Source organism: Myotis yumanensis, unplaced genomic scaffold (assembly GCF_028538775.1).
Source record: "Myotis yumanensis isolate MYYU_CA2020_CCGP unplaced genomic scaffold, mMyoYum1.0.hap1 SCAF_4, whole genome shotgun sequence".
Taxonomy (NCBI): domain Eukaryota; kingdom Metazoa; phylum Chordata; class Mammalia; order Chiroptera; family Vespertilionidae; genus Myotis; species Myotis yumanensis.
Window position 1 is genome coordinate 33233852 of NW_027223755.1, and position 14482 is coordinate 33248333.

The 14482-nt window shown below is 41.5% G+C and overlaps 2 protein-coding genes across 2 annotated transcripts in view; one reads left to right on the forward strand and one right to left on the reverse strand.

Annotated features, from left to right (window-relative positions):
• The window catches only part of SREK1IP1 (SREK1 interacting protein 1), a 32633-nt gene extending 18655 nt beyond the window's left edge, over positions 1-13978 (reverse strand). The window contains exons 1-2 of the mRNA XM_070412056.1: positions 13807-13978; positions 6142-6189 (exon numbers count right to left, since the gene is read on the reverse strand). Of these exons, the coding sequence (XP_070268157.1) occupies positions 6142-6189; positions 13807-13819 (61 nt within the window). The 5' untranslated portion in view covers positions 13820-13978. The remainder of the gene's footprint in view (positions 1-6141; positions 6190-13806) is intronic.
• Positions 13979-14240: 262 nt separating this feature from the next.
• The window catches only part of CWC27 (CWC27 spliceosome associated cyclophilin), a 174727-nt gene continuing 174485 nt past the window's right edge, over positions 14241-14482 (forward strand). Inside the window, 1 exon segment of the mRNA XM_070412057.1 lies at positions 14241-14475. Coding sequence (XP_070268158.1) covers positions 14434-14475 — 42 coding nt within the window. The 5' untranslated portion in view covers positions 14241-14433.

Below are 14482 nucleotides of genomic sequence, written 5' to 3' on the forward strand. Positions count from 1 at the left end.
CCCCGCAGTCCTGATCACCTCCACTGACCCCCACTGACAGCCTGCTTGCCCCTAACTGGCCTCCCTGCTGGTCTGCTCATCCCCAACTGCCCCCCCCCCCCCGCCAGCCTGATCACCCCCAACAGCCCCCCACCACCGGCCTGATCACCCACAACTGCCCTCCACTATTGGCCTCTAACCACCTCTACCTCGGCCCTGCCACCATGGCTTTGTCCAGAAGAACGTCCGGAAGGCCTCCTGGAAGGTCTCCCAGTCTAATTAGCATATTACCCTTTTATTAGTATAGAGGCCTGGTGCACAGGTGGGGGCCAGCTGGTTTGCTCTGAAGGGTGTCCTGGATCAGGGTGGGGTCCCGCTGGGGTGCCTGGCCAGCCTGGGTGAGGGGTTGAGGGCCATTTTCAAGCTGCCTACACCCCCTTCAGGGTGGGGGTCCCCACTGGGGTGCCTGGTCAGCCTGGGTGAGGGGCTGATGGCTGTTTTCAGGCTGGCCAAGCCCCCCAGCGGGGACCCTCACCCCATGGGGGTGTGGCCATCCTGGGTGAGGGGCTGAGGGCTGTTTGCAGGCTGGCCACACCCCCTTCAGGGTGGAGGTCCCCGCTGGGGTGCCTGGCCAGCCTGGGTGAGGGGCTGATGGCTGTTTGCAGGCTGGCCACAGCCCCTTCAGGGTGGGGGGGTCCCGCTGGGGTGCCTGGCCAACCTGGGTGAGGGGCTGAGGGCTGTTTTCAGGCTGGCCACGCCCCCTTCAGGGTGGGGGTCCCCACTGGGGTGCCTGGCCAGCCTGGGTGAGGGGCAGATGGCTGTTTTCAGGCTGGCCACGCCCCCCAGTGACCCAAGCTCCTAGCCTCTCCTTTTTTTTCTGGGATTTATCTTCTATAATTGAAACTTTGTAGCCTTGAGCAGAGCCCAGGTCTGGCTGGGAGCCTGGGTTGCCCCTGGCAACCCAGGCTCCCAGCCCCTCCTTTAGCGGAGGCCACAGCCGGCTGGAAGCAGGTATCTGGGATTTATTTATCTTCTATAATTGAAACTTTGTAGCCTTGAGCGGAGGTGAGGGCCAGCCAGGGCAGGTGGGAAGCCTGGGTTCCTCCATTGCCAGGGGCAACCCAAGCCTCCTGTTCGCTCTAGCTCCGTGGCCGCCACCATCTTAGTTGGGTTGATTTGCATACTCTCTCCTGATTGGCTGGTGGGCGTGGCTTGTGGGTGTAGCGGAGTGGCAGAGTGATGGAGTGATGGTTAATTTGCATCTTTCTCTTTTATTAGTGTAGATGAAGTCTGTATGATATCAGTTCTTTGGTATTTGCTGAGATTTCTTTTGTGTTCTTCCATATTTTATATTTATATATTTTAAAAGAATATACATCAGTATTTGTTGAATAGGGTTCTATGTCTATTTTATCGTTCAAATCTTCTCTACCTTATATTTTTATCTAATAACTTCTGAAAGTAGTTAAATTTTTAAGTACCTTTATCATAGATTTATTCATTTCTCCTTGTGAAAGCTTTTGCTACACATATTTTGAGATTATATTAGTAAGCAAATCTAAGAACATTATTAATTTATCTTCTTGGTTGACTGTTCTTGAATCTCTCTTTATCCCTACTACTACTCTTACTTCAAAGGTCTGATATTAAAATTGCTCCACTAGTGTTTTTTGGTTATTATTAGTTGAATCATATGAAGTAACAATTTTTATGAGTGAAACAGCTGAATCTCAACAAGATTCAACCTAATATGTTTGCCCCACCCCTTTATTTTAAAATTTTCTAAGCAGTTTTTAGTTTTCTACATAGTTTTAATAATGACATGTAAATAGAATTAAGTTTTTTAATGTAATGTGATACCAGTCCAATATTTAATGTTAATTTTTTTAGCTTGGGAAAACAGTTTCTGCCTCACTGGGTGGTACCTTCATAAAGGGGATCAATGCCTTCCTTATAAAAGGGACTCCAAAGTGATCTTTGGCCCCATCCCCTATGTGAGGATAAAACAAAAAGCTGGTGACTTGGAGAGAGCCTTCACCAGACCATGTTGGCACCCTGATCTTAGACTTGCAGCCTCTGGATCTGTGAGCAATACATTTATTTGTTTATAAGCTGCCTGGCCTATAATATCCTATATAATAAAAGCCTAATATGCTAAGTGTCAGATTGTCCGGTTATCTGTTCAACCAATCAAAGCTAATATGCTAATGATATGCTAAGACCACTGAACCGCTCACTATGACATGTACTACCACCAGGGGGCAGACAATCGGTCGACCAGTTGCTATGACATGCATTGACCACCAGGGGGCAGATGCTTCGACCGGTAGGTTAACTTGCTACTGGGGTCTGGCCAATCAGGACTGAGTGAGATGGCCAGACATGCCCTGGAGCCCTCCTGCGGTCCCTCTCCGCCTGGCTAACCTCCAACGTCCCTCCCTGGCCTGGCGATTGTGCACCAGTGGGGTCCCTTGGCCTGGCCTGTGCCCTCTCGCAATCTGGGTCCCTTCAGGGGATGTCGGGGAGCCACTTTCAGCCCGGAGGTGGAACAACTGGTTGCTATGATGCACACTGACCACTAGAGGGCAGACACTCAACCCAGGAGCTGCCCCCTGGTGTAAGTGTGCTCCCACAGGGGGAGCGCCACTCAGCCAGAAGCCGGGCTCACAGCTGGCTAACGCAGCGGCAGTGGTGGGAGCCTCTCCTGCCTTTGCGGGCCTAAGCTGTCAGTTGGACATCCCCCAAGGGCTTCTGGACTGCAAGAGGGCGCAAGCCGGGCTGAGGGACACCCCCCAACTGCACGAATTTTGTGCATCGGGCCTCTAGTTCTGTATAACAGCCCACATGCACTGAGGCAGTCCCATTCTTTCCTCATGTAAATTTCTGGAAAACAGAGACATCACAGACTCTCTGCACTTTTCTTATTCCTCACCATTCAGGCCTGAATCTACATAGTTTGTTCTATAACCTACAAATCAACTTAAGCTAATCTTACTAAGGTCAGCAAGCATCCTACCTGGCAAATCCAATGAACATTTCAAAGTCCACTTCTTACTGATCTTATCTGTCACACCTGACAATGGCCCTCAATTTCAAAAAGTTCTGTGCTTCTTTGACTGATGTGCAGCTGCCCTCTCCTGCTCCCCCCTGGCAGGTACTTCCCTTGTCACCTTTTCCTCAGCTCATGCCTATACATTTTACTCCATATGCTGATATTGTACTCCCCTAAGAGTTGGTTACTGACTATTTCAAAATGTGCTTATATAACATCATGCAGGCCAAAAAATGTAAGTGTGGAAAAGATAATGAGTGGTAATTTCTATGAAACAAAGCTGTACTTTTTCTTTAGAAAGAGTTGATTTAGATGAATTGCTTTTAAAAAGCAGTTTTCAAAATAGGCTTTGGCAAGAAGATTGTACAAGATGGGGACTGGGGGGAACTAAAACAATGAAAAAATGGCCTATTTCTCAAAGGGGATACCATTAGTATTTTAGGCCAAGCAATTCTTCATTGTTTAGGAATGTCCTACACATTGCAGGTCGTTTATAGTCCCTGGGCCTTACATACTAAAAATGTCATATTGCTCCCCACCCCTATGGACAACAACAACAAAAACACCAAAAACTCCAGATTTCTGGAAGGCTTTATCACCCCGAGTTGAGAACTAATGATAGAAGAATTTTGCACTCAGATTTCTTTACAAGTATATTAACTGTTTCTCTACCTTTGAAGAAACAACAAAGTGGAAAATGCATTTCAGACATGATTTGCACTCAAAAGACTGTGTAACACCAATTAGCAGATCCACAGACAAAAGGTCATGACTATATATCAGTAGATTAGGATTTTAAATTACATAAAATGTTAGGGTATTCAGGTATGTTTTTATTTCTTGCTTCTGTAATCAAATGCTCAGCTAGAGTTTACAAGAACACTAAGCCGTTGTCCATAGAATGCATGTCTCAAATAATGTCTCCCATGGACAAAGGCTAGTGTCCTTGTAGCTTTTCAATTTTCAGAAATTGCCAATTAAAAACAAATAAATAAAACTCATTATAGAAATAACCATTCTTCTAATGTTACTGAAGAAATTCTGCCATGAAAAAAATGAGATCCATGTTATTTAGTAGCACATTCATCCTTAACTTGAAAGTTTTAAAAACAGTATTAACTGCTATTGAAGTATTGACAAAATATTTTTCTATTTTTCTTTTTCATTGAACTTAGAGACAGAGAGAAGAAGGGAGGGAGGGAGAGAGTGAAGGGAGAGAGAGGAACCTGGGGCAGGGGGGGAAGAGAGCGAGAGAAAAAAAAACACAATTTGTTGTTCCACTCATTTATGCATTCATTGGTTGCTTCTTGTATGTGCCCTAACTGGGTATCAAACCTTCAACCATGGTGTGTATGGGGATGACACTCCAACCAACTGAGCTACCCAGATAGGGCTGAAATTTTTTTAAATCAAGTATTAACATTTTTAAAAATTATAAAATCAAACCCCTGTTTTCACAACAATAAAAAGAGATAATACTCTTTTGTAACTGACTGATGAAAATCTACATTTTCAGCCATTAAAAAAATTCAAAGGGTTTTGTTGACTTTTCTCTTACCTCCATAAACAATACAAAGGTTCTGGCCTCCATGTAACAGAAAATTTTAAAAATTTAGTTTCTACCAGAAAGATCTGTAAATGAAGAAGACCCTCAACCTCTAACAGCTGTAAGATGTAAGTTTAACCCAGAGGAAAATATTACTAAACTTTTCCACAGCAGACAAATTAGAAGTTGTTTAATAACTTAATTACTAAAATCAACGATCTGAAAAATCAAGCAGAACTCAACTTGGAATACTGTCAACACTATTTCCTTACTAGGCTTCTCTAAAAAAATTCTGCCCTGGTCAGTGTGGTTCAGTTGATTGGGCATCATCCCATGCACCAAGAGGGTGCTGGTTGGATTCCCAGTAAGGGCGCATGCCCAGGTTGTGTGCTCAATCCCCGGTAGGGGGGCATGCAGGAAGCAGAAGATCAATGTTTCTCATCTCTCTCTTTCTCCCTCTCCCTCTGTCTCTGAAAATCAATAAAAATATTTTTAACAATGTCTAATTACTACAGATGCTTCTGTTAATATCTAAAATAAAATAGCAATGCGGAGACTAGATCAACAAATATTCTATTTCAAAAAAAAAGTTTTTTTAATTGTTTTCCTACAGGTTTTAAGTTAAAAGAAGTCCAAGTAGATAAACTGATAGTAGACAGACTGGCTATCCTGGATTTAAAGTAAATACAATAAATATAGTAGGTTCTTAAGTCTTGAATAAAGAAATGAGACATGGAAATTAGCAAGGATTGGAAGAAAGTAAACAAAATAGAAATAAATATAAACAAATTTAAACAGAAAAGATTTCATTGCACTCATTCTTTACATGCAAGTACATTCTTCAGAAGTTTTTATTTATATGAAGAATACATGTACTTAAGTACCCACTTTATTAATTGAGCAAGCTTCCCTTGATCCAGGTTCCAACCTTTGATTGGAGGCATGTGAGTTGGTTCTCCCAGTGTGCTTTTATTCTAAATCCTTCTGAAGAGTAATACTAATGACTAGATTGCTTTTTTATCATGTGTTCTTGCATGGAAATCTTTTTTTAAAATCACCTTTATTTTGTTAAAAAATAATTTATGACATTAACAACAATGTAGGCTCATTTGCATGGTCTCCAAACAACTTAAAAAACAGAAAATATTATTATAGCTTTATCAAAGCCTTAGGGATTGCTACATTTAACTAGACAAATAGCTGCTTATAGTCCATAATGATAAATTCTGAGTATATAATTACACTTGTTAAAGTTTACTTTTCCATTCCATTAATCATAATAGAGATTAATGGACCATTTAAACCAAATTTTGTCAGTGAGTAGAAATTCTGGGTCCAATTTCACCATTATAAAGAAGAGTAAGTTCAACAAATAGGAAATGTTTCATAAATAGTTTTCATTTAGTGCTGATCGATACATTTGTAAATCATCTGCAAATGTGCACTAAATAACAGGACTAAAGGACTGTCTATGTGCAGGGCCCTGAAATCTGGATGCTAAGTCACACTGCCCAATAAAATAATGATTCACCATACACACTGTGTTATTTTTTAATGTACTTACGGTAACCACATTTTTTACACCCTGCTCGAACACTATCCTTGTTGCAACCTAAAATACAAATGGATAACATTTTAGGAGACATATGAAGTAAAAACATAAAAATTTTATCACTTAAGAAACCTAAAAAACCACTTGAAGAAATTATTTCAAAAAAAAAAAATCATCTCAACCTAGCTTAGTAACATTACTCCATTATTATGTTTATTAGAAATTATTGAAAAAGTCAGTTTACTCAAGTTATTTCTTTTTTGTTTTTTTAAATACTTCAAAATTTTATTTATTTATTTAAATCATTTTTAAAAATTTCCATTATAGTTGACATACAAGATTACATTAATTTCTGACAGGTCCTTTTTCATGTCTTTGACATTCTTTTTTTATTTTATTTTATTTTATTGCTTAAAGTATTACAAAGAGTAGTACATAATGTTCCTTTTTTTCCCCATTGACCTTCCCCCGGCCCCCCCCTACCCCCCAGTATCTTGCGTCCATTGGTTATGCTTATATGCATGCATACAAGTCCTTCGGTCATCAAATTATTTTTTTTAACAAATACTTTAAGAACATATTTTTCTCTAATTCAACAAATGCAGTATCAACACATGCTGCACTGTGTGTGTTGTGAGCAGTGCCCATACACATCAGGTGTGACAACTTTCCATCTGATTTCATATCATGACCTTCCTACCATTACTTCAAAACAACGCACAAGCTGCAAACTTCAGGTCTTTTAAAGGTATAGTGCCCTATTTATTGCAGTTTTTATGTATCTTTTAACCAATTAACATGTGCAAAATTACACTACTATTTTCATCAGGTTCCTATTATTTTTTTTTATTTATCATGGATGAAATTTTTGAGTATTGTGCCCAATCTCATTTTTCTCTCATAAATGTTATGGTTCTTATTGCATAGGGTAGGAACACATATGCTGTGCTTTTAGCAGAACTGTGGAATAAAACTGGATTAATAATAATAAAATCTGAGGCTCTTTCAATATGAAATAATTGCACATTGAAAAAAAAGCTCAGAGAATCCAGGTCAATATTAAGTCTGTTTCCATAGAAACCATAGATGCTGAATAATACTGAATAAAACTGTGCTAAATGCACATTACCATTCCTACAAAAAACTAAAAATGTTGTAATGACAGATCCGAAATGACCTCTCTGAGGCTGTACTAGAAATTAACTAAAAAAAAAGAATAAATTAACTCATTTATGACTTAAAGACATTGATAAAACTCCTATCATCCAAGTATCTTATATTTGTCGAATAAATGAAATATAAAACTTTTTCAGAGGTCATTTTTAACAAAGTTATAAATTTTACAAGAAAGGAAAATATAACAAGAACTCTAAATAAAGTAACTCCAGAGCTCTATTTCCTCATCAAATGTTGGTAATTAAGATTTCAACCTTCATTTGTCTATAATTTGCATGAATGCCTGGTCAATGAAATGCTTCTACCTGAAACTTAGAATCTGATGTAACTGATACAATACATGTGAGACAAATAAAGTGGGGGCAGCTCCTGATGGCAGTGGTGATACCGGCTGCAGCAGCCCTAACCTGGTATAGGCCTGTGAAAGATCCTGGCTCTGGGCTCCCTTGGTCTTATGAATTTTCTGAGCCTTATTTTCCAGCCGTTGTGTACACCCTGTGAGCCATACAATTGTACATACTCGAAATCCACCTCAAATTGAGTAGCAAGACTACAGTGTGAGGCCCCTACTGCTCAAAATGTTCCTTTATAATCATGACCCATAATCCCCAAAAAGCCTTTGAATAAAAACTTATAAATATGATTGCATAAAAAATCTGAATGACAAAAACCACCAAAAATAAACTCAAAAGACACATGAACACTTGTAAAATATATTTGCAAATCATAGAGCCAACAAAGGATATTATCCCTACTATATAAATCCCATTAAATCATTAAGAAAAAGACCAATAACCAAAAGGGGAAAAATGGACAAAGAAACTGAACAGAAAGTTCACAGAAAAGGAAACAGAAACAACTTTGAAATATATGAAGAGATGCTCAGCCTTATTCTTACCAAGTAAAGTGTACATTAAAGTCTATACTGGGATTCTATTTTCACTTACCAGAATAGGAAAGATGGAAAGGGTGGAAGAGGGTTTGGGGGAACATACTCCTGAACACTGTTGGTAGGAGAGTAAATCAGTACCATCTCTATGGAAAGCAAGCTATCAAAATCTACTAGAACCCTTCACGTGCATACTCCTGTAACCCAGCACTTCCACATCCAGAATTCATCCTCTCAATTTATGTGCACAAACGCTATACTGACTTATGTATAAAGTTATTCACCGCAGCATTTTTTGTAATAGTAAAAGAGTAGAAATAATTTAGACAAATTATGGTATGAAAGAATAAGGATGGTTTTTAATAATGGGCAATAATTTCTAAAATATAAAGAGAAAAGAGCAACATGTAGAACAGTGCTTATAGTTTATTGCCATTTATACAAAAGAAAGGAGATTTAATATATATAATATAGATTATATAAGATTATATTTAAGGATAAAGTTATAAAAAAAATCTTTATAAGGATATACACTGGTTACCTGAAGAATGGAGAACTGGGTCGTGGGGAAGAAAAGGTGGGAGACATGTCACTATACACCTTTTGGATCCTTTAAAATTTGAAATGTGTGAATAAACTGCCTTCTCAAAAACCCAACCAAAAAACCTCACTCAAACCAAATCCCTACACAAAAAGAGCTGGTGTCATGCAAGCATTCTGTGACCAAAGGCAATGATTGCAGCTGTAAATATCTCAGAGAAGCTACACTGCAGATTTTCAATACAATTTTATTAACTGATGGTTTCAGAAACAAATTTTAGAGGTTTTTATTTCTTGTATTTGTTAAGTGTAGAAAAGGCTTACTTTGAATCTAGAATTCTATTAAACAACTTGAGTGGTAGGGAAGGACCAGTAACTTAAAGGGAAAAGATCAGTTTCTCGAAACTCTGGACCATGCCAGATAATTTTGTATACAACTCAGTACTTAGCATAGTGTAGAGTCCTTATGAAGTCTTCAACAAATATTTGAGGTTTGAGGTAAAATTAAGAAAATACTTCCAGCACTGGGGAACAGGTAACTTCTGTAGCTCCCAGTTGCCATGAAACTAGATAGTGCCTGCAGTGTCACTGGCCTATCTGAGGCATGATAGGCAGAGGAAAAGGAATAAAAGAAAGAAGGATAATAGAAATCAAAATAACAATTGCTGGGCAGGGGAAGGGGAAAAGACAGAGGTAGGTGCATGGCAACTTTCTGAGGTGATAGAAATAGTCAAAATCTTGATCTGGGTGATAGGTAGAAAAAAAAAATACATATACATATATATACATATATACATATGTATATATGTATATATATATATATATATATGAATTTATATATAATTCTTCAAGCTGTACATTTGTGATTTGTGTGTTTAAACATGTAAATTATACCTTAGTAAAGTAGTTAGCATAAAAGGGAAAAAATTAGTTGGGCAAAGAAGGAAGAAGAGAAAAGATAAAGGTTAGAGAAGACTAAGAAGTAGGAACAATGAGTAAAGGAATGAGCAAATGTGAGAGAAAGGGATAGAATACCCCTCACAGTTGCCTCAGGTTGTTCAGTGGCTCCCAAAGGTATGGCAAGCCATCATATTGACCTAAATTTATTTTCTTGAAATTTCCTATCATGTTTCCAAACCCAACAATTTAGTCATTGGAAAGTTAACAGTGACACTTGAAACTGAATATTTCTCTCTTACTATTTCTGACTTTGGGAAAGGCTGTCAAAGTTTTCTTTATATGAAAATATCTTCTGTAATCATTTAAATTTAAAATTAAACAGCTTAAGTAACTAAGTTTTCTTTCTATTAAGCAGTTGGTAATTGCAATCACCTCTGTCCATTCTTTTCCTTTTTAATTTGATTCGATTCCTTTTCTGTTTGTAACACTTGAAGTTTTATACTTGGCTACTCCATTATAGTTTCAGTTATCATAATTTAGGGACCCTTAAAGAAAATTAAATGCATAAAAATGCTTTCATTCACTTGCCTCAGAAAATACAAATAACTTGTGAAGAAAAAAAGCTATAGGTAGTACCACTTTAGACTAAGAAGAGACATGGAGATGTTTAATTATTATCTAATGAAACAGAATCAAGATTGCTGTCAAGTTTAGTCTGTTTATTTGAGTACTAGATTCCACTCAGCAGCAATTCTAATGATTAACCCACTAAACATTATTTACCTACTATGGACAGAATCTGAAATGATGTTAGAGAAACCATAAAGATGAGTAAAGGTCCTACAGTAAAGGAAACGATAATATACTAGGTTAGGATAATGTATCCACAGCTGTAATACATGCTAGAATGTGCCAGTATAAGACACATAGTTCTATTAACAAGCCAGAAGACTGGCAGGCAAGACTCTCAGCTGAGGGATCAGCAAAGTTTCCCACAAGTAGATAGCACAGTAGAGGAGGAACAGTGAGAACAAAGTTTGTAGTTGAAAAGCACAGGAGAGGTTCTGGGCATAGCTGGCCATGTCTCTAGACTGTAGAATGCGCGAGAGGAGAGATGGGAGGACAGGGTAGCAGGAGCAAGCACTTCATTCTCTCAGAGATGGGAGCTTTGGCATTACAAGAATTTATTACAACTCCTTCATTACAGAGACAAGGAAATGGAGCCTCAAAAAGGGTAAGTCACATGAAGAGACAATTCACAAGTACGAGTCAATGACAGCATCAGATATATGATTTAGGAAAATTATTTCAGCAGCAATGTGCAGCATAGACAAGAGAGAAAAGAAATGACTTCTGAGTGAGAAGACTGGATGTAGTGTGATTCAGAATTCTTCTATGACTAAGATGCTACAGTAATGTTTTAAGAATTTTACTCACTTTGATATATCAGATGTAACGTTAATTTGGCTACAGAAAACCCTACCTTGGCTATACAGATTTCTCTGAAGAAGAGAAACAAATAGAGTTTTTGTGCCAACCACATCAGTAACATAGATGCCAATTGTGCCAGGTCAACTCTTCATGGGGAATGGAGACTCATTAAAATGAGTGTCAGAACTAATTTCAAGCAGTTTCTAGAAGAAAGTAAACTTCACTGAAACCTGTGTTTAAATGTAATTTCTTTAATAACAACTAAGAGCCTATGATTTCCCTTGCTAAGAGAGTACATACTTCATTGTTAGTGACATAATGGTGTAAGCTGTGGAAAACAGCTGAAGCAGGTGACCATAAAATAGGCAAGGCTGATTTTCATTGTACTTTATAGCAGCCTCGTTACTTTATAGTCATGCCTTGTAATAATCACTAGTACAATCACCCAGGACATGCCATGCTGAATCCATATGATCATTACACCTACAAATAAAAGGCATAACAATAACTTGTCCTTCTTGATGATTATCTCAAAATGTTTCTGATGGAGCCCTATTTCCGTTAATACACGATCTGGATCAATCAAGAAATTATCTTACCATTTTCTGTGTCTATATTTTCTAATGGCACTTGCATTATATTTCTGCAGTGCTATTATCCTTTTTTTTTTTTTTTTGCTGGGTTTAAACCAAGCATGTCAAGCTCAAAGGCTAACACGGGCCAAATAAACAAGGTTTAAGTGTATGTGGCTGCAAAAAAACAAAAGCTTCAATTTTCATAGAAATGTAGGTTTATGTCCATAGAGACATGCTGAATACAAAGGGCTGAAATAAATGAGTAATAGATATGTTAACTTTCTTTCAATTCAAAATAATAGGTTAAAGTGTAACAGTTACTTCTAACTGGTGACTTTGCCTTCAAAATAGCTACCCTCCAATACAATATGCAGTCAGAATGATCTTTCCAAAATGTGCATCTGTTTTAAAACCTTTAAAAAGCTTCCTATCCTCCTCAGGAAAACATTCAAACTCTGTCACGCTTACAAGATCCTTTAAGAGCTGGAAACTACCTTGTAATTTATACTGTAACATGACAAAATGTATAAAGCACACAGGGTCTCAGGAGCAGACTGACCTGTCACTTACTAGCTGCCTCATAATAGGCAAGTTACTTGATTTCTCTGTCCCTCAGTGTCCTCATATGTAAAGTGGAAATGCTAATACCTGTGTCACAGTGTGACTGTTAAAACGAGATAAAACCCGACATGTGCCACAGTGTCTGACACTTAGCAAAAGCGTCATGAATACTAGCTGCTGTTGTCTCTCTAGCTAATTTCTCACTTCTCTTCCATTTATATTCTGAGTCCCATCCACAGTGAACATCTCTCATTTCCTCCTCTCACACATTTGCAACCGCCCCTTCCACCACCCCACCCCGCCTGCAACTCTCCAGGTCTCATCCCAGGTGCCACTTCCTCTGGAGAGTCCTTCTGGCTCCCCCCCCCCCCCCCCGCCCCTGCCCCCGCCCCCCCCCCCCCCCCCCCCGTTCCCTCCCCGCCCGGCTCCCGTTAGGTGGCCTTACTGTGTGCTGCTGGAGGTTTTGTACACTCCCTGCCACACACTGGCCTGAGTTTCTGGTACCTGTTCACTCTTTACTGCTCTTTAGCAAGTTCAGTTTGAAGAATAACCGTCTTGCTCACCACTGTATTCCCAATGCTTGGCACAGACAGCGCCTAGCACGCAGCCGGCACTTCAGAAAGTTATGCGTGTGAATGAGTGTATTTTTCCCCAAACTACAGTTGGTGGAGGAGCACAACTTCCCACAGCGGCTCTCTGCACAATAAGGCGCAGAACAGACGTGGCCACATACTACTGGGAGGGGTGGGTTGAAACACAGAACTTCCGAACCACAGCATTTCCCAGTCATTTCTCTATCTCCAAGGTCCCCGTGTGTGTGTGTGGGGGGGGGGGGGGGGGGGGGCGGGGGGAGGCAGGGAGAGAGGGGAGTACATTTCTCAATCATCAGTGTCCCCCGCCAGCAGGGTTCCGTACGCACATCCTGGCAAAACGGGGTTCAGGAGACGCCCCCCCTACTGGAACTTCCGAGGAAGGGGGTGGTTGCGGGCGGGAAATCTCTGAAGCACTGACTTCGCGGGGTTCACTGTTTTGGGGTCGGCACCCCCTGGACGCCGAATCTGAGGGCTGTTGGCAACCACAGACATAAATGGACAAATCTACAGCAAATGCAGAAGCGGAGGCCCACGAGGGCAAAGCGACGGGCGCGAAGCCACGGAGCAGCTAGTGCAACAGGAAGCGCGGAACCCGGACGCCGATCCGGCCGGCGGCCTCCACCACAGACAATGCCCCCGGCCGGCGGGGCACGTCTGGCGCCCCCCCCCCCCCCCCCCCCCCCCAAGTCTTACTTTCAAGCCCTATCGGAGGAAGGCCGGCTCTTCTCCGCCACCCGCCAGCCAAGCCTCTGACTGCCTCCCTCCCCCCCCCCCCCCCCTTCTCTGGGACCATCCAATGCACTTGAAGCCTGGCGGGGGCGGCGTAGACAGTTTCTTTCTTTCCTACTTTCCATCTGAGTTTATTTTTGGAGTGTAAACTCGTCCACGTAAACCAAACGAACCTGCGCATGTTAAAGCCTCCGCCTACAGCCCCACGGGCGCTAGTGCCCACCCTGCGCACCCCAACCTCCCCTCCCCGCTCAAACCCAGGGGCCTGCGGTCCGCGCTTCACCTGGGACGGCCATGGCGCTGGGGACGGGATCGCAGGAGCCCTGGGCTTCGAGGGCACGCTCGCTTCCCGCCGCCGGCTGCGAGGCCGACGCGCTGCGAGGGTGGCGTCTCCTCTGCCCCGCGCCGCGGCACCTCGGCGGCAGTCGGGGAGGCCCTCCGAGGCGCCAGGAGAGAGGAACCCAGCAGCCGCCGCTGCGGTTTCCGGGGGAGCGCTATTGCCGAGCACGCGGGCCGAACCATTCCTGCCAGTTTGGGGGGAGCAGGCATGCCTGCAGACGCATGTGGAGAAGGAAACACCACCAAGACTTAGGAATCGTTATTTGAAAAGTTGTCATAGAAATTAAAGTTATCTATGTAGCAGCTTAATGCTTTTTCTCGTTCCTTGGAGGACATTGGAATCCCCCTGCTCGGGATTAGCGGTGCTCGAATCCCGGAGCAACATGGCGGCGTCCGTGAGGGGCTAGCTATGGGCAAAGACAGTGTTGGGTGTCGTTTTCTCTGGGGATATTGACGAACTGGAGCTTTCCGCGACCGAACGACGAAAGGAAGTGTGATAAGTGGGTAACTTTAGCGACCGGCCGCCCGCGCCCCTCCTCAATTAGCAGCCGAGTCCTGGGCACTGACCAGCATGAGCAATATCTACATTCAGGAGCCTCCCACGAACGGGAAGGTGAGAG